Genomic DNA, 19,800 nt, shown 5'->3' with positions numbered 1-19,800 from the left:
CCCAAGGAGCCCAAGAAAGCCAGCTGCGCCCCTAACAGCACAGAGGTAATGCTTTTCTCTGCCCTGAGCTTCCCAGTGAGGAGCTCAGTAAGTAAATGATATGCTGACAAGGGAGAAGCATTTACCTACACAAAAGCACTGAGGCTTCTCAAGTTGGCTGGTAACTATCTATAGAGCCTGGGGCTTTGTTATTCAAATTCCAAGTCACTGAATTAAAATATGCAGTGGCCAGACTGGACAGTTATACCCTCCAGTGATGGAGAGGCTGTTGACCCAGAAGGTCTTAGGGACTGGGTAGGTGACACAAATTAGCAGAGAGAGCTGGATGGGGGGTTGGGGGAAGGGCTGGGGCAAACCAGAGAAAGCATGCTTCCCTCGGCTCAGAGGTTGCCAAATACAGCCAGATCTCGATTTTTTTTTTTTTTCCCCAAGAGAAGTGAAAAATCTGGATCTTAATAAGAAATCTCCCAAGTTTTGAATGTAGGCAATTCATTTAAAAAACATTTAAACCATTAGGCCAAGTACAACCGAATGCTGGCTGAATGTGGCATGCTGGCCACCAGGGTAACCTCTGGTACGTACAGATGTTTTTCCCCAAAACTGGGCCATCTAGGGTACCCCCAGAGGACTCAGGGATTCTGCAGAAATCTGACTCAAATTTCTTTCCCTTCCTTCTCCCTCTCAAACACACATACATGAGCTTTAGAAAGAACCACAATGAAAGGTGCTCTTATGTGGAATTTTATCACGGTGGAGACCATCAGTGGTGGGTAACCTGTATTGGCAGATGCAACAGCTTTTCTGGGAACCTTATTCCCAAGCTTCGTCTGCTCTCTGCCTGATAAGACAGTATCTTGAAACTTCCAGACAAATGATTATAAAACCTGTTTTTTGCAACTACTTATCTTGAGCGAATCAAGTTTTTCTCAGTTCTGGTCAACTGCCTAAGACAGCAATTGTCATTGTTCTGGATTTCATTTATATACTGTCATCACAACATTTTCATTGCTCTCAAGAATTATGAATGAAAGGTACAGATTTTAACATAAAAAGTGTTCTGATCAGCTTTTACGCAGCAGTTTTCTTAATTAAGGTTTCGTACAAAAAAGGGGAGCAGGGTTAGATAGCTTTAAAGCTGTATAGCCAATGACCTGATTTAATACCTTCATTTTACAGAGGGGGCTGAGTGACGGGGGGAAAGATGGCTTTCCCCAAAATCACTTGGTCAGGTAGAGGTCAAGCTGGGGCTGGAACACAGGTCTTTCAACCTCCAAAGCCTACGACCTTTCTACTCTATTTGGCAAACCAAGAACTAATTATCACTTGTGTGAAAAAGTGAACATACTGCAACTGAATCTTTTACTCTATGAAATAATGTATTTTTCCCCCATGTACGCAGACAAGAAATGCTCCTCCCATTTCTCTACCTCAGATACATCCGAAGTCCCAAGGCCAGTGGTCACCTATCAAGAGGCCTCACCCTGCGGCCAGCCTGCAGGGAGAAGGCAACTGATAACTGTCTTTCACACTCATCCCTTTAAAATGCCTGCACTCTTGAGCTCCAGTCCCTCGTCAGTCCTCCCCAGAGCCCGGTGGGGCCGGAATCATAGCCCCAATTGCACAGATGAGAAGACCGAGGCTGGGAGTGGTCAGTGGCTGGCCCAAGATCACACAGCCGAAGAAAGCAGATCCGCCTTGCTGCAAGTCCTACCCACTCTCTGCTCCCTCGCGGCTCTGCTCTGGACCCACCTCGGCCCCCTGCAAAGCCCTTTTCCAACAGTAACAGCAGCAACTACCCACCAGGCATGCCACTCCCTGCACTGAACTGAATGCCTCCCTTTTTAAGCCTTATGCTTTATGGGAAATTTTTTTTTTTAATTGCAAAAGTAATGTGCTTCTTGGAACAAGTTGAAAACGGAGTGGTGCAAAGACAAATTTAATTATCTCTCTTGAGCATCTTTCCAAATCCCTCCAGGACATACACAAAATCAACATTAAATATGAGGGACTTCCCTGGTGGCGCAGTGGTTAAGAATCCGCCTGCCAATGCAGGGGACACGGGTTCGAGCTCTGGTCCGGGAAGATCCCACATGCCGCGGAGTCACTAAACCCGTGCACAACTACTGAGCCTGTGCTCTAGAGCCCACGAGCCACAACTACTGAGCCTGCGCTCTAGGGCCCACCTGCCACAACTACCAAGCCTGCGTGCCTAGAACGCATGCTCCGCAGCAAGAGAAGCCACAGCAATGAGAAGCCTGCGCACCGCAACGAAGAGCAGGCCCCTCTCGCCACAACTAGAGAAAGCCCACACGCAGCAACGAAGACCCAACGCAGCCAAAAATAAATAAATTAAATAAATAAATTTAAACCACAGTAATCTATTAAAAAAAAACATTAAACGTGGGGTGTGTATACTCTTCCATACCTTCTCCTTGTTCATAAAAACACTCACAAACATATATAGGAGGAGTCCTGTTACCAAAAAATCAGACCTAGCTCCTCGCATGAATCTGCAGCTGGTTTTCCTCACAAAATACCGTGAACATCCCTCCAGATGGACAGAAACACAACGGACTCAGGCTTCTTAATCAGTTGCACAGTGCCGCACAGTATGGATGGACCATAACTTACCCAGCTTTTGCTCTACTGAGAGGCATTCAGATGGCTCCCAAGTATTTTGCCAGCATAAGTAAGGCTGCAATAAACAATCTAGTGATACACTCTTAGGTCTCAGTGCTTTCATTTCTCTAAAACAGAGGCCCCAAAATGCCACTGTCAGGTCAAAATGTATGCACATCTTAATTTAATTTTAAAATAGCATATTATCTTTTTTAAAATAAATTTATTTATTTAAATTTATTTTTGGCTGCGTCGGGTCTTCACTGCTGCCCACGCAACTCTAGTTGCGGCGAGCAGGGGCTAGTCTTCGTCGCGGTGCGCAGGCTTCTCACCGTGGTGGCTTCTCTTGTTGCGAAGCACAGGCTCTAGGTGCGCGAGCTTCAGTACTTGTGGCATGTGGGCTCGGTAGTTGTGGCTCGCGGGCTCCAGAACACAGGCTCAGTAGTTGTGGCGCACGGGCTTAGCTGCTCCGTGGCATGTGGGATCTTCCTGGACCAGGGCTCGAACCTGTGTCCCAGGCATTGGCAGGCGGGTTCTTAACCACTGTGCCACCAGGGAAGTCCCAATAGCATATTATCTTAATTGAAAAACATTCTCATTAACAAGGAATAAAAGTATAAAAAGAACAACACACAAAAATCCCTCAACCCAGAGACAAGTTACTATTAATAATTTGGTAAATTTCCTTCCAGAACAAGATGATAGAGTTAGTAGAACTTTTTTTACTTTAATAGGCTCAGACTAAATTCCAGTCAGACTGACGGCCACTCATGTTCCCACCGCGAAGGTATGAGAGCACCATTTCCCCACCCTGTCCCCATAGCTCTATAACATTTAAAACTTTTGCCAGTCTAACAGATGAAAATATGATGTCACTGCCATTCCCACTTGATATTTCCTTGACTAGAAGGGAGACAGAACACTTCTCATGGGTCTCTTAGGAACATGCCGGACTTTGAAACACAGGGGAAACAAAAACATCATTCGATCATTTGCTCAAGAATCATCTTACCCATGCAGATGGCCGACAGGCACAAGAAAAGATGCTCAACATCACTAATCATCAGGGAAATGTAAATCCAAACCACAATGAGATACCACCTCAGACTCGTCAGAGTGGCCATCATCAAAAAGAACACAAATAACAAACGCTGGGGAGGGTGTGGAGAAAAGGAAACCCTCCTACACTGTTGATGGGAATATAAACTGATGCAGCCACTGTGGAAAACAGTATGGAGATTTCTCAGAAAACTAAAAACAGAGTTACCATATGACCCAGCACGTCCACCCCTGGGTATATATCTGAAAGAAAGAAAAGCACTAATTCGAAAAGATACATGCACCCCAATGTTCACAGCAGCATGTTTAATAATTGTCAAGATATAGAAGCAACCTAAGTGTCCACCAGCAGATGAACTGATAAAGGAGATGTGATAGATATACAGATATATAGACACACACACACACACACACACACACGGTGGAATACTACTCAGCCATAAACAAGAATGAAATATTTGCCATTGGCAACAACACGGATGGACTTGGAGGGTATCCTGCTAAGTAAAGTAAGTCACACAGAGAAAGACAAATACTATGTGATATCACTTACACGTGGAATCTAAAACATACAACAAACTAGTGAATATAACAAAAAAAGAAACAGACTCACAGATACAGAGAACAAATTAGTGGTTACCAGTAGGGAGAGGGAAGGGAGGAGGGGCAGTATAGGGGTAGGGGATTAAGAGGTACAAACTATTACATATAAAATAAGCTACAAGCATACACTGTACAACACAGGGGCTATAACCCATACTCTATAATAACTACAAATGGAGGATAACCTTTAAAAATTGTGAAACACTATATTGCATACCTGTAACTCATATAATATTGTACAGCAGCTATGCTTCAATTTTTAAAAGTAAGGTAAACTAAGACTATCAAAACCTTCAAAAAGGAAATGGGGAAAAAAGAATCGTCTTACCAATTTCTGCTGTTCAAACATAAGTTTTTTATAGAAGAGATGGAACTGTTCAAAGCTGAGTTCATCTTTGTGTGCTCCTATTTCCTGTAAATATATAAAAAAAAAGTGACCACACGATCTTTCTTGTCCACCACAAGAATGCCTCTTCCCTGTTCACAGAAATACCATGGCTCTGCTACAACACTGGTTAAAATCAAACTTGCATTCCTCTGAACCCAACTGTCCACAAGTTTCCTAATTTATCTGCCTGGAGAACATACCCACCAGGGATCCCTGGTAAGATCCTTCCCTTGACTCTCCAGAAGGGAAGGATCTGAGCCAGAATTCCAAGAGCCATAATGCAGAACTCCTCCTTTTGGGGGCAGAAGACACTTTCAAATCTAGACATATTTATAGGGTATGTACAGATAGGTCATTTTTAAAAGCATAAGAAAATGAACCGAGCCCTTAGAATGAACAGAGCTCAACTCCAGTCAAGGTCTGTCCCCTGAATGGCTTAACAGCTTTGGGCAAATCACTTGACCCTCTCAGACCCTCCGTTTCTTCATCTGTAAAATGGGAGAACCACCATTACCCTCCTCGGACTTCCTTGAAACCAAACCAGATAACATCCACGTAGCACCTGCTTGGTAAAGGCTTGATAAGGAACAAAACTCCAACTACGTGGCGGTCGGTGGTAAATGCCTCTCCCATCTCTCTTCTGTCAGTCCCCACCCTTCTCTGGTCTTGCCTTCTCGGACCAGTTCGAATGATGGGGGCGGGCCAAAAGATGGCTTGATAAGCCATAAAGTGGGTTAACTGTTTCAGGAGCTCACTGGTATAAAAATGAATGAGCTTCTTCAGCTGAGGAATCCTGTGACATGCCCCTGTGAGTCCACCAACTGGGACTATTGGGATGGAGTGTTGTTGGGTTCCTTGACGAGAGTCAGTATCTCTCTGAAGGCCAGAAAGAATGCCTATGGATCACCTCCATCCTTACACCCTTCAGAAGAGCCCCACCTGACCTATGCTACCCCATCACTCATGGAATGACCCGTCTCAGATCTACCAATGGCTTAATTACACAAGAACGTAAACAAATTAAATGATGGGCGGAAGGAGGGATGGAGGGATGGGAGTAAGGATCATTGGATGAAGGGAGGGGTGGGGGCGAGGAGAGGGGAAGGGCAGAGAAGAGTCGCCTCTGACAACTATGCTATCAGGACCTGAATACAAAACGCCACATCCCTGGCAACCTACATAAGGAGTCTTCCATAATATTCTCCAGAAGAAACACATGTGTTCATATTATTAAAAGGAAAACAGGCTGTGGGGTAGTGAGGGAAAGGGAAAGTTGGACTGGTGGAAACGTCCCAAGTCAAAGCAGCTCAGTGAACGTGGTCTTCGTGGATGACGTCCTCTGCCACGACTGAGGACACGGGCCTAAGATCTTCACACAATCCCTCTGTCCGGACTAAGACGGATGAATCTGGAGGCGGGGGACTTCCTGGGATACCATTCAATGGAGCTCAAAGGCACGTAGTGGCTTCACGGGAAAGGCACACGTAGCCCTGGATTCACAAAATCGCCAGGCTGAGACACAAAACTTACCACGAACTTATCTTTGAGGAACTTGGCGCTGCTCACTTTGAAGTTGACCAGGGGCAAGATGGTCTTCAACTCTCGGAGGCTGATGCTGCAAAAGAGGGGAACCCCAGTCCCGTCAGCCTTGAGGGGTGTCAAGAGTGGAGGATCTGGCTCCTCCCGTCAGCTCCCATCTCTACGAGAAGACCCGCCAACAGCTGTTAGTGAGCACTAACTGGGAACAGAGACTCTGGGATCAAGACACCCGATGTGCAAGGCTGGTCTCCACCCTTCGGGGATGGCCGTGGACACGGATCACGTTGGAGATTCGCAGTGAGGGCAGAAATGGTGTCGGATAACCTCGGCAGATGCGAAACGTCACAGGGGTTCCAGCCAAGAAGAGGTCACTGAAGGCCAGAGACAGGCAGGGGAAGGAGCCAACCTTCTCTGAACACCTACTATGTGCCAGGCTGCCCCGGGGATCTCCAGGCAATGACGTCATCTTGCCCCTCGCTACACCTCACCCCCCCACACAGTATGCATTCTCGAGTCCCAGGGTTCAGAACAGGCAACGGGGATGGGGGCAGGGTATGCAGCTCAAGGTCGGAGCTGGTCTGACGACCTGAGGAGGCAGGCACCATTATCACTCCACACGGCAGGTGGAGAAACCGAGGCTCAGAGACGTTGGGTGCTAGCACGCGGCGGAGGCGGACTCCAGTGCAGCCTGCCTCCGGGTCTGCCTGTAACCACTGCACTTGAGGCCTCTCAGGGAACGCCACGAACAGTGACGGAGGGCGGCGGGCCAAGGGCCTGAGATCCAGACCCTCGTGGCTGCAGAGCCACGTGTCCGGCAGAGCGAGAGAGGGTGGTCTGGGCGGCCTCTGGCGTGGCCAGAGAAAACTGTTCTGCGTTCCTGGAGACGTCAGACTAGAAAGGGGCTGTGCGTGGCCAGGAAGGAAGTCTGCCCGGGCTGTGGGCAGGAACGGCCCAGCTTCCGCCACACTGTCTACTCGGCCTCTGCCAGCACGCCCGGGAGGAAGCAGCAGGCCACACTTGGCAGCTGCCCCGGGAGACCGCCAAGAGGACTCCTGGCCACCCCAGTGTCCCCACCTCCAGCATCCCTGTCTCTCATCTAACGGCCTCCCTAACGTGGGAGACCTTTATGGGCCACGTGTTCCCCACCTCCCACCACTCCTGGGGCCGGCACCCAGGGCTTTCCCAGAGAGACGGTGAGGGCAGCACAAAGCCCCCGGCAGGCCCGGCGGGGCTGGCCGCACAGAGAAGCGAGCAGGCTGGCTGAGACCCCCTTTCGGACCCTGCCCCCGGGGTGTCCCAAAGAGCTTGGCCAGGGCAGGATGAAGGGCGAGGAGTGGCGGGGGATGGCGCTATTAAACGAGGCAGGGAGAGGGTCTGGCCTAGCTGGTAGCCAAGGCGGCTCATCTAGGACCAAGGAAGAGGTCGGCGTCCCCTGGGGAACCCAGAACTTCCAGGCAGAAACGGGGCCAAGAAACCTTCCCACACCCAGGAACAAAGGGACTGGGGAGCTGGGAGCCAGTGCAGCTGCCGGGGGGCCAGTGGAGCAAACACAGGGCCCAGGGGCGCGAGAATCTGAGCACTGGCCACGCACAGCCCCTTTCTAGTCTAGTCTAGGCTCCACCGGCTCCAAAGGTCCCGCCTTACAGTGGAGCAACTGAGCCCCCAGGTAAAGGTGGGAGCCAGAGAGCTTCTCTGGGCTCCTGTGCAGGGACTAGCCACTCCACTCCACTACCCGTGCCGCGCCTTCACTCCCCGCTCTGGGCACGTGGACCAGGACTGGCCCGTGGAGCTGCCGGCGGGTAGGAAGCCAGCAGCTCCCAACTTCACCCCTCTCCCCATCCAGGACTTGTCATCAGATCTCAGCCAAGATCATGGTCTGCCCTCTGGCCGTAACTCAGGACAGCTCTGCAGGGCCTCCCCGGAGCTCCCCACGGGGCCAGCTGAGGCCGTGACTGTGACTGCATCACAATCCAGCTGCCTTCGCAGGTGTGGCCCCGCACCCACTCCCCATAAGCTTCCTGCACACAAAGCCCCATCTCAGATTCTGCTTCCTGCAGGCTCAGCCTGTGACCGTGCAGGGCAATCCAGGGCAATCCCTTTGGGGAGGGATGGCAAAAACTACCCCCTCCCCACGGGCACTGAACAATCATGTCAGCTTCCCTCCTCAGCTTGGCGTGGTCCCAGATGCTACAACACTGCACCCTGGGGCAGCCTTTACCAAACAACTGAGGTTGGCAGCCCCACGAAACTTACCTGCCACCCTGAGGCTGGTAACCAACACCTCCACCACCCCCAGCTTCTTGTAACAGTAATAAACATTCATTAGTGTTTACCGTAAGCCAGCCACTGGCCAAGCACTCGTCACAAATGAACCCACTGAATCTTCAAACCAATCCCAGGAGGTAGGAACTCTGATCTCTCTTACAGATTAGGAAACTAAGGCACAGAGAAGTCAAGTAACTTACCCAAACTCATACAACCAGTAAGTGTCAGTGCTGAGATTCAAACCTCAGCGCTGCCCAAAAGAATTTTCTAGGATGATGGAAACGTTCCGTATCAGGGCTGTCCAATGCGCCTAGGGCAACCAAGGAACTGAATTTTTAAATTTTTATTTAATTTTAATTACTTTAGATTTAAATAGTCATATGTGGACAGTGCAGCTCTAGAAGCCTGCTTCTCTAAGTAGCGTCCCTGGAACGCCAGTATCAACATCAGTTGGGAATTTGTTACAAGTGCACATTCATGATCCCCATCCAGACCCAGTGGAACAGAACTTCTGCGGGACAGGCAGTGCACCTCTGGGGGTAAAGCCCCCCCAGGCTGTCCGACGTGCTGGAGCCAGGACTGCTGACCGCAGGGAACCTATTTGCATGCCTGCTGAAGACAGAACTGGACCGCACACCTGCCTCCCACCTGCACGCCCGACCCTCCCGCCTCCTGAAGGCCAGGCTGAGCGAGAACAGGAAGTGCACACTCGGTTTATGCAAAGTCAGTGTCACATGCCGAGGGGCAAGGGGCAAAGTGGGAAAGAGATGTCCACAGAGACAACCTGCTCCCAGCCCGTAGGTCTGCTGGCCCCTCTGCAGGACTCAGCCCGTGAGCCTCACCCTGAGGAATGCAATTCCAGTGACCACCCTCCACCCCCGAAGGTTCAGGGGCTTTCGCAAGGGGTATTTTGACCGAAGAAGTTTTCCCCTAATGCACTGACCTTAGAACCTAATTCCCAGGTAAGAGGCAACTAAACTCTAGAGACTCAAAAAGAGGGGGTTTCTGGAAACCTGGTCAAGATTAATGTTAAACGATTCATGCCTTTGACTCAGTCTCCCCAGGCCTGGAAATGTTATAAGGACGAGAACGTTCTGGTTGTCCCCTGTTACAATGCTATGTCTACGAACGAAAAGGGAGGGCTTCGTTCATCTGACCAACACTACAAAGACCGAACCAGCCGGATCCCCGACCTCGAGAGCCCCCACCGGTGTGAACAGCAACAACAGGGGGAAGACTCTAAGAAAGCAGAGAGCGTCCGGCCGACGGGACAGACCGGCACTAAGACCGAGAATCCTACGATGACCCGAAACACGCTTCTCGTGAGGGTCGCTCCATAACATTCCCTCTGAACGCAATTCAGTGAAACTGTGAACGTTAATAAAAACCGGACACAAACTAAATGACAAACAAAAGGCAACTTTTCAAGCCAAATATCAGATCCCATTGGTTGAATTACAATGTAGGCGTTAATACTGTTCCCAAAGAGTTGCAACAAAATGTAAACGTGTTTATGGTTTAAGGTGAGGTGAAGATAGTTTCCCCTCCTTGCATGTGGGCTGGACTTAGTGACTGATTCCCAGAAAACAGAGCGGGGGCAGGCAGGGGTGGGGTCTTTACGAAGGAGAGATCTGGAAGACACAACCTTGGCCAAGTAATCAAGGTTTCCAACACCCTTGACAAGCCATGGTGAAAGCAGGCATCTCTTGAGCACGGTGAAGAAAAAGACCTTCACCTCTGTGATATTCTTCCCAAACACAACCTCAGGTTACCCTTAACTCCAGTCTAATCATGACAAAAATATCAGACTAACACAAATGGAGGGACATGTTACAGAATACCTGAGACCTACTCCTCAAAACTGTCAAGGTCATGCAAGACAAGGAAAGATGGAGAAACCGTCACAGCCTAGAGGACACCAAAGGGGCAGAACAACTAAGTACAAATGTGGGGTCTTGGGTGGGATCCAAGACCAGGAGAAGGACACTGGTGGAAAAAATGGTGAATTCCAATAAAGTCTAGGGTTTACCTAACACTCGTATAGCAAATGTGGTTTGTCAAGTTTTAACATGAATGATGTGAACTGTAGGGAAAACTGGCCAAAGGGGTACATGAGAAATCTCTGTACCACCTTTGCAACTTTTCTCTAAATGTAACATTATTCCAAAATTTTAAAATTAGTTAAAGAAGAACACAATGTAAAGTCATATGTATAGTTACATATTAATGAAGTAAAATGAACAAACCAATAAATAAAGTTGAGGATGGAAATCTACTGAAAACAATTGTACCCAGAGTTAAACAGTGCCTACCATTTAATGTCAAACTCACACAAATTTTTTCTAGTTTTCAGTATTTCCAAAATTTTCTATAACGAACATGAGTTACTTTCGTAATATATATACACTACCAAATGTAAAATAGATAGCTAGTGGGTAGCAGCCACATAACACAGAGAGATCAGCTCGGTGCTCTGTGACCACCTAGAGGGCTGGGATAGGGAGGGTGGGAGGGAGACGCAAGAGGGAGGGGATATGGGGATATATGTATATGTACAGCTGATTCACTTTGTTATAAAGCAGAAACTAACATAACATTATAAAGCAATTATACTCCAATAAAGATGTTTAAGAAAAACAAAAAAAACATAGGCTTGGGGGTTCCCTGGTGGTCCAACAGTTAAGCCGCTGAGCTTCTAATGCAGGGGGCGCCAGTTCAATCCCTGGTCAGGGAACTAAGATCCCACGTGCCTTGCGGCACAGCCAAAAAATAAAATTAAATAAAACACAGGCTTGTTTACCATATCTAAAAAAAAAGTCCATGTGATATTTTTAAATGGGCAAAGGACTTGTCTAGATATTTCTTTGAAGAAGATATACAAATGGCAAAAAGCACATGAAAAGATGCTCAAGATCTGTAGTCATTAGGAAGATGCAAATCAAAACCAAAATGAGATACTACTTTACACCCACTGGGATGGCTGGAGGGAGGGAAGGGGGGGTGGGGGGGAAAGAAGGAAGGGAGGAAGGGAGGGAAGGAGGGAAGGAGGGAAGGAGGGAGGAAGGAAGGAGGGAAGAGGGGCAGGAAGGAGGGAGGAAGGAAGGAAGGTTAGGTGTTGGCAAGGAAGTGAGAAAAAAATGAAATCCTGTTGCCCTGCTGGTGGGAATGTATAATGGTTGCAGCTGCTGTGGAAAACAGTAGGCAGTTCATCAAAAAATGGAACAGTATTACCATTTGATCCTGCAATGCCACTTCTGGGTAATGCACAAAAGAACTGAAAGCAGAGACTAGAAACCCATATTCACAGCAACAATACTCACAATAGCCAAAAGGTGGAAGCACCTGGAGTAAGTGTCCACGGACAGATGGACGCATAAACACAATGTGTTACATGCACATAGTGGAATATTATTCGGCCTTAAAAAGGAAGGAAATTCTGACACTTGCTACAGTAACGTGGATGAACCATGAAGACATGGTGCTCAGTGAAGTACGCCAGCCACAAAACGCAGCATCCTTCCACTCATAGGCCCACAGGAGTCAAATTCACAGAGACAGAAAATATTGGGCTGGCCAAAAAGGTCGTGCAGGTTTTCCCGTAAATGTCATTTTACAGAAAAACCTCAACGACCTTTTTGGCCAACCCAATAGCACAGCGGTTACCAGCGGCTGCAGAGGGGGTAACAGAGTGAGGGCTAAATGGGTACAGAGCTTCAGTTTTGCAAGAGGGGTCGAGCTCTGGAGGCAGATGGTGATGGCAGCACCGCAACATGAACCACTGAGCGTACACTGAAAATGGCAAGCTTTATGTTATGTATATTTCACCACAATGAAACCAACATGTAATTTTCAGTCAAAGGAGGTCATGGAGGGGAAGGGAAGATTTCTGCCTTTTACCATTTCAGTGAGTGATCAGTTAAGCCACAGCTGACCGGCTAGGCTGCTGCGGACGAGTGATCTAACCTCTCCTGGCCTCAGGATCCTCATAAAACGGACCGGAGGGTGCCCAGCTCGCCAGTCTGAGAGCCTTCTTTCTGTAAGCTTTCCCCAATTCCCTAAGTAAGGAGAGTGCTCAGAACGGCGGGTGTTACAAAGTGACTCCTCAGTAAACGCCAGCTGCTGCCATGTTGCCTCTCGAGAGGCTGAAAAGGGAAACATGCTCAGGCCAACAAAAACCCGGGACTGGACACTGCCCGAGCCGGGCCAGCCCACAGTCTGCCTCCCATCCCCAGGCTCTTTCCTTCGTGCTGCTGCTCCTTTGTTTTCTTCCAGGAAACGGGACCACTGTGCGAGACAGGAAAGGAGGGAGACTGGCAGAAGTCAGTTGCCCTTTCATTGGCACCTTGGTCAAGTTCCTTTTGAAAAACTCCCTCTGGGCCTCCCAGAACCACAGGAAAGGTGGGATTTTCCACGTGTTGACAGAGCAGCAGGGCCCTGCCAAGCGGAAGGGAGGTCGGGGAGCGGGAACGGCAAGCAGGGAACAAGGAATCATGGCCAGAGACAGACTTGCTGTCTGCTGAAGGTTCTGGAAAGGACTTCTCTGTAAAGGACTTGCAAGAATCCATTCTGAGCGAGAGAGCTGGAGGGAGGCTCCCACTTCTTGACAACAGAAGTTGGAGAAGCAGACTGTGGAACCAGATCAACAACGCCATACCCCACCATGTGGAGAGAGGGCCCAGGAGGGACCTCAGCTGTGATTCACCCCAAAGCCACAGAGAAGGGAAACAGTCATGGGAGGCTCCACCTCCGAGACTGAAAGAGGCCAGTGTGTATAAAATCCCCCAGCGCGGGGACCTCGTTTGATCCACCCTCCGTAACACGGGCCAGGCCCAGGTGTGGGACCACAGAACGCTGGCTGAGAGGAGGAGGGAGGGAAAGGAAGATGGACAGAGACACGGACTGAGCTGCTGGCTGACCTAACAACATCACTAAACTTTTCACCGCTTCCTGGTTACCATCTGTAGAGCATCCCGTGGGGCACGTGTACAAGAGACCACAGACGCTCTGAAATCAACAAGTGATGGATGACACTAGCCTGACACTAGAATGCCTCAGGGATGGAAAGACTTTCAGGAACAAGAGAGTTGAGTTGTAGACGTTACTTGTTGCCTCGTTGACGTGATGGTGACACATCTTAATGGAGAATGGAAGGAAGGAAAAACATTTAAAAACTTTCAGAGAGGTCTGATGTGAGGCTAAAATGATACAATTGATTGTCAAGAACTCAGTACCATGCCTGGCATGCTGGGTGCTCAATAAATGGTGTTTTTTTTTTATCATTACATTATTAACAAGAACTGGATCATAACCGAAAAAAAAATGCAGAGGATGTTCAACCTCACCCATAAACAAGGAAATGCAAATTTAAGCCAAAATCCACTGCTGCCTTTTACCCACAGATTAATAAAGGTCAAACTCTGGAGACACAGTGAAACAAGTACTTTCTTGCACTGCTGGCAGAAACAGAAATCGCTACCACCTCTCTCAAAAATCTCAGACCCGAGGGGACACCTGGCCGCTGGAATTCCTCTTCCGGGAATTTATCCTGCTCATACCCTCATCACCGAAGTTTACAAAAAGGGACATGTGAAGGCTTTCACAGTATGCTAATAAAGGACCAGGAACAACTTCACGTCCATCAAGAAGGAAATGATTTCTCATCAATGGGAGAATTACACTGTACCCATCCAAGGACAAACCGCATTGGATACAAAAATGCCTGGCATGGAGCGCTGTGTGTGCCGACAGGGAACCACTCCAAGACGTGCTGTTCAGTGAACCAGTCAAGGACACTGAATTACATGTTATCACATCGCCCCACTCACGTCCACCCAGCCCTTATGACCATCGCTACTGAACTGGGTTTACCTCCTGATGGTCAATCTGCCAGCACAGAGGAAGGGCAGGCACCATGGGGACCCTGTGTCTCCCCGGGACACAGAAGGGGCTCACATGTGAAGGCCTAAAGGACGTGCTGCAAGTGCTCCACAAAAGAGAAGCCACCTCTGCAGGTGGACTGGAATTTTCCACCGCAGTGAGGTCCCGCACGGGTGGAGATTCTGTCACCGTGACCCCCGCCACCTAGCACTGTGTCCAGCACCTTGTAAGTCACATCTAACTTCAGCTAACTGAAAGCTCCCTCTGTGGAGCTTTCCACAGCAGAGAACTTGCTCCAACCCCCTCAGAATGTTTAAAGAAAGAATGAACATCCGAGTCCAAAACCATCGGGAGAAAACGACAGAAATGTGAGCGAATCTTACCTGTTTCTTCTGGTCTGATCCACAGAATAAATCTGCTTTCGCAACCAACTGGGAAGAGAGTTGAGACAAAGAAGGAAAGTTAGAAAACAGCACAAGTCTAAGTGAGTTCTATAGGATGCAACAAAGGAAACTGGAAACGAAAAGGAAGGTTTTCCAACTTTCTAACTCAGGCCACTTGGGAAGAAGCAGTTTCTCCTTGTGGTTGAAATGCCCCAGCTGAGCCAAGAGGCCCCTTTGACAGAGGTTGGCAATCTTTAAACTGACAATTCCCTCTGATGGTATTAGTTAATCCCCAAAAAGCTGGTAAGGAAAATGGTGTAAATCAGAGGGCTTTGGTTTTCTGGAGGGACAGTAATTCACACCCCAATCCCATCCAAAGGGAGTGGCAGGTGGAAAATCCCCGGACCGCAAGCCTGAGGTCCTTTGATCCGTCAGCTTAATCCCTCTTCCTAAATCCTGTAAGAAACAAGCCTCGGGCCCTCCCCTCAAACCCAACACCAGTACGAGCCTCTGTCTCAGCCCCAGGGCCCTCCTCACTCCAGCAGGCCAACACCAAGGCCCAGCACTGAGACAGGCTTTTCTGTAAGATGCTGGAGAGTCCACAGCCGCTAATGGGAACCTACTGCATACAGGACACTCAATGAGCCTCCAAAACGCAAAGTTCCCTTTTTCTTTCTTTCACCATATTGGCTAAAGGGAGCAGAATAAATGCCTGAGTGAGCGAACACAGAGATAAACAGGCCAAAACCGTCACCTCTCAATGATGGTGGGGGTGGATGCGCTCATCACTTCCTGGTGCAAGATCTTCAAGCCAGAGAGCCACTTAGTTGCATCTTCTTTAGAGTCGGCTGTAGAGGTGAGGGGACAGAAATGCTCTGTTACTCCCTGGGAAGACAGACCGCTGCTTAGGGACCCCCCCACACACCTTCCCAGCCCCACACAGACCACGGGGCTGGGAGGAGCCTGTGCTGGTTCCTAGGACCTACTTTTTGTCTCAGATGAGGCCATATGCCCATGGTGAGCCTCCTACAGCAGGGGTGACAAGCCGGTGACTTTTTAAAAGAGTTTTAGCCCTATGCTAACAAACAAGAGGCAGGACCTGGGATAACTTGTACCACAATCCTGAGCAGCCCTAAGCATCTCCCCTGTTTCCCTTCAAGGCCAGAGAGAGGGGTGGAGAGTAGGTGATGATGATGCCTGCAAGGGAAGCGGCAACAAGTACCAGTTAAGAGCTTGGCATCATCGCCAAGTCCCAGTGTACCGCTTCAGGGCTGTGTGATGTTCAGTTGGTTACTTAACCTCTCTGTGCCTCATTTCCTAATCAGTAAAGTGGAGATGGCAATGCAAACAACTAGTCCAGTTATTAAACATCTCCAAACTAGGGAGTTTGCTAGTCTAGATAGAGCATGCTGAGGTTTCTGCTCTCACTCTTCCCGTGTGGATGAGGAGAAAACTACAGCTCAGAAGAGTGATGGGACCTGTCCCAGAGCCAGTAAATAAGAAGCTGGGATCCAGACATCACCCTGGCATCCTGGGCTCCACGTCTTGCTTGGGCTTTCATGGCCTCCCTACCAAGAAGAGCACCCAGGCTTCAGCCTGCAGGGGGGCTACGTGGACAAAGCTCTGAAGGGACACAGTCACGGGCCCCTCTCTCCTGCCCCATCTCTGCCTCCTGCTACACACCATCAATCAGACGGCCACCCAACACTTCCTACATCCACCTTGCTAATTTCCCTCCTCCAAGCCCTGGCACATGCAATGTCCTCTCCCTGGACCATCCTCCCTCTTTCATCCCAACTCCTACTGATGCCTTAAAACCCAGTTGAAAAGTCACCTCCCCTGCAAAGCCTTCCAGGGAATGAGGCACTGTGTATTCCTGCAGCACGCTTATGTTTGGACTACTGCTCTTATCACAGAGTACTCTAAGTTCCTGTCCACACGTCTGTCTCCCCAAGTAGACTGTGAGCTCCTTAAAGGCAGCAACTGGGTCTTATTCCTCTTTACAGCCCCCATGACACGTAGTAAAACCTGGCACAGGGCATATGCTCAAAAGATGCCTGATGCAAGCATGAATGAGAACTCAAACCAATGAGACCTATCTGACCCTAAATTATATGTCTTTTATAACTGAGTTGTAATAGTTCTTAAATATTCTAGATATGTTTTTAATCAGGCATACGGATTGCAATTTTTTTTCTCTATATTGTGGGTTGTCTTTTCACTTTTTTTTTCTCTTGGCCGTGCTGCATGGCTTACAGAATCTTAGTCTCCCCACCAGGGATCAAACTCAGGCCCCCTGCAGTGGAAGCTCGGAGTCCTAACCACTGGACCGCCAGGGAAGTCCCTACCTGACCCTAAATTCAATGTCTCTAACGCTACTCAGCTTTCACGGTTTCCTCCCACTTTGGTCTACTTTTAATGCTACTTACTTTCTCTCTCGTCAGTCATGATTGTACGTCAAGTTCTAAGTCAACACGTTCTGGGATTAGACCTGAAGGCAGCTACAGGCTTCTGCCCCTGAGCGAAGTGCCTGTGCTTTTTCACAGCCCTTCTCCTGGCTGCTCAGAGGCCTCTTGGACTTTCTGGTGGACTCATAGGGATGGCCTGAAATCTCACCTCCAGATAACATGTGTCTCCGTGTGTGCACGTGTGTGTGTGCATGTATGCGTTTACTGTAAGTGCATGTACGCATGTTTACACGTGTGAGGTGGAAGATTTCAGGATAGTTCCTTCGGATCAGTTAAGCTGAATAAATGGTGCAGGCCAGACTCTGCTGGACGAAAAATGTACCCGCCTTCAGCTGTCTGCACGAGCCAGGTAGGCCCTTAACGTAATCCTTTCCACATGCCAGTGGAGTCGGCATTATTGGGCTCCCCGTTTCACAGCTGAGTGAACCGCAGCTCAGAGAGGCTGAGTCGCTTACCCAAAGTCACACAGCTAGAAAGGGACAGGGTTAGGATTCAAAACCATGACGCCCTAAACACGCATTAGCGGTTGGGCAGGTGTGAGCATCCTGCCAGTGAACTTCCTAGGAAGGAAACGAAGACCCAGGGGGAGAGAAGAGCACATGTCATGCACCCACCTGCTAAGCTGAGCGTGTTGAGGACGAACTGGGTGCCGTACAAGATGGTGAAGCAGCACTCTTCCTTCTGGCGGACTGCTTTCGCACGCTCAAAATCCTTGGAGTTCTTCCCTGGGCGGATTTCCTTTATTTCCATGATATCCACTGAAGGAAAATGAACATCAGCCAATCAGAAGCTGGAGTTCACTCCATCTGAGGCTGCAGCCATGTGCCTGCACCCCAGACACGCAGAGCCCAGCTCTTCACTCCCCAGAGTGAAGACAAGCTGGGCCGGCCCCACAGCCCTGCCCAGCTTGCAGGATTATGTGCAAAACATGAAATGCTTGTTGTTCTGATCCACCAAGTACCGGGAGACTTGTTGTACAGCAAGAGATGACAGAAAAAGAGGAAACCCATCCTCCCTAGAACCCCTCCTGCCACGTGATGCCAACTCACTCCTAGCCAAAACCTACCTGGCCAGGATGGCACCTGACCCAAGGGTGACCCCTCCCTCCATGGGATAGCCATCTGATCTAAGGGTGACCCCCCCACACACACAGGGTGGCCATTTGGTCCAAAAATGACCCCCTCCCCTCACAGGATGGCCACCTGATGCAAGGGAGAGCCCCCCCTCCCTTTCCTGCCATAGGATGTCCCGTGAACTAAGGAGTGTCACAGAGTGACAAGTCCATCCATCCTTTCCTCCCTTTCTTCTGTCAAAAAAGCACCTTGTCCTGGGATGAACCCATTTCACGTGCTTGAGGTGAAGATGATCCACATCCCGGCACCTTTCACCACAACAAGCCAAAGGAGGGGCCGAGGGTCCCAGGAATGACCACAATGTCCCACCCTTGGCACGGTGATGGGTTCAGGGATGAGCACACGGCCTAAGCTGCCCCCATCAGCATCCTCCCGGGACTTAAGTGGCCAAAGCTATTCATCAAGTCTCTCCTGCTGCTGCCGCCAGGCTGACAAAACGTGAGTCTAGGGGTAGCAGGCCATGTGGCCTGCCATACAGAAAGCAAAGACTCATCCCTGATGCACTACTGAGCCCCTGGGTCCATTTGGGCTTGAAGCCACTTCTGCGCTGGAGCAGGCTACCTATGTGACCCAATAAATTCTCTGTTTTGCCTTGGTTAGTGGGACATGAGTTTCTGTCCCACGTAACCACAAGAATCCTGGGACATACATCTTTGTTCTTATACTGCACAGAGAAACAGGAAAGAGGTATTCCTGGAAATGAGAGAGTAGGGAAGGAGACCTCAGCTTTGACCTGGGATCAAGGAAGCAAATAGACCCGATTGAACAAAGGCATTTTAGAGTCAGAATTGAACTGGCAGGAAAGGCTCACAGCCACTCACACGTAACAGCAGGAGGAGGAGACAGAGTATTAAATCAGGGGAGGAGGGGATGGAATGAACCAAAGCCTTTTTTTTTTAATTTATTTTTGGCTGCGTTGGGTCTTCCTTGCTGTGCACGGCCTTTCTCTAGTTGCGGCGAGCGGGGGCTACTCTTCGTTGCGGTGCACGGGCTTCTCATTGCGGTGGCTTCTCTTGTTGCAGAGCACGGGCTCTAGGCACGTGAGCTCAGTAGTTGTGGCTCACGGGCTCTAGATGCAGGCTCAGTAGTTGTGCCACATGGGCTTAGTTGCTCCACGGCACGTGGGATCTTCCCAGACTAGGGCTCAAACCCGCGTCCCCTGCGTTGGCAGGCGGATTCTTAACCACTGCGCCACCAGGGGAGCCTGAACCAAAGGCTTCTCACTTTCTTACCATGGATCTAGCTAGACTGAAAACAGTCTGGGGGACAAGAATCATGAAGTAAAGTGAAAAGACTTTAAATAAACAGCATTTGTTCTGTACCCTGTGTGTGGTGGTAGCTACACAAGTCTAAACGTGATAAAATTCCTTGAAACTATACACCAAAGCAAAAACAAACAAAAGTTGAGTCCACAGAAAAAATGGTGAAACTTAATTAAGGTCTGACTACTCAGCCATAAAAAAGAA

At 49.2% G+C, this 19,800-nt stretch overlaps 1 protein-coding gene across 1 annotated transcript in view; it reads right to left on the bottom strand.

The window, feature by feature from the left end:
- Positions 1-19,800, bottom strand: part of PLCG2 (phospholipase C gamma 2) — a 138,772-nt gene that overhangs the window by 66,786 nt on the left and 52,186 nt on the right. The window contains exons 2-6 of the mRNA XM_065898555.1: positions 17,816-17,959; positions 15,488-15,581; positions 14,734-14,781; positions 6,200-6,284; positions 4,610-4,693 (exon numbers count right to left, since the gene is read on the bottom strand). Coding sequence (XP_065754627.1) covers positions 4,610-4,693; positions 6,200-6,284; positions 14,734-14,781; positions 15,488-15,581; positions 17,816-17,959 — 455 coding nt within the window. The remainder of the gene's footprint in view (positions 1-4,609; positions 4,694-6,199; positions 6,285-14,733; positions 14,782-15,487; positions 15,582-17,815; positions 17,960-19,800) is intronic.

This window comes from Phocoena phocoena, chromosome 20 (genome assembly GCF_963924675.1).
Source record: "Phocoena phocoena chromosome 20, mPhoPho1.1, whole genome shotgun sequence".
Lineage (NCBI taxonomy): Eukaryota > Metazoa > Chordata > Mammalia > Artiodactyla > Phocoenidae > Phocoena > Phocoena phocoena.
Note: the sequence above shows the minus strand (reverse complement) of the source record. Positions and strands in the feature narration are given on the sequence as shown.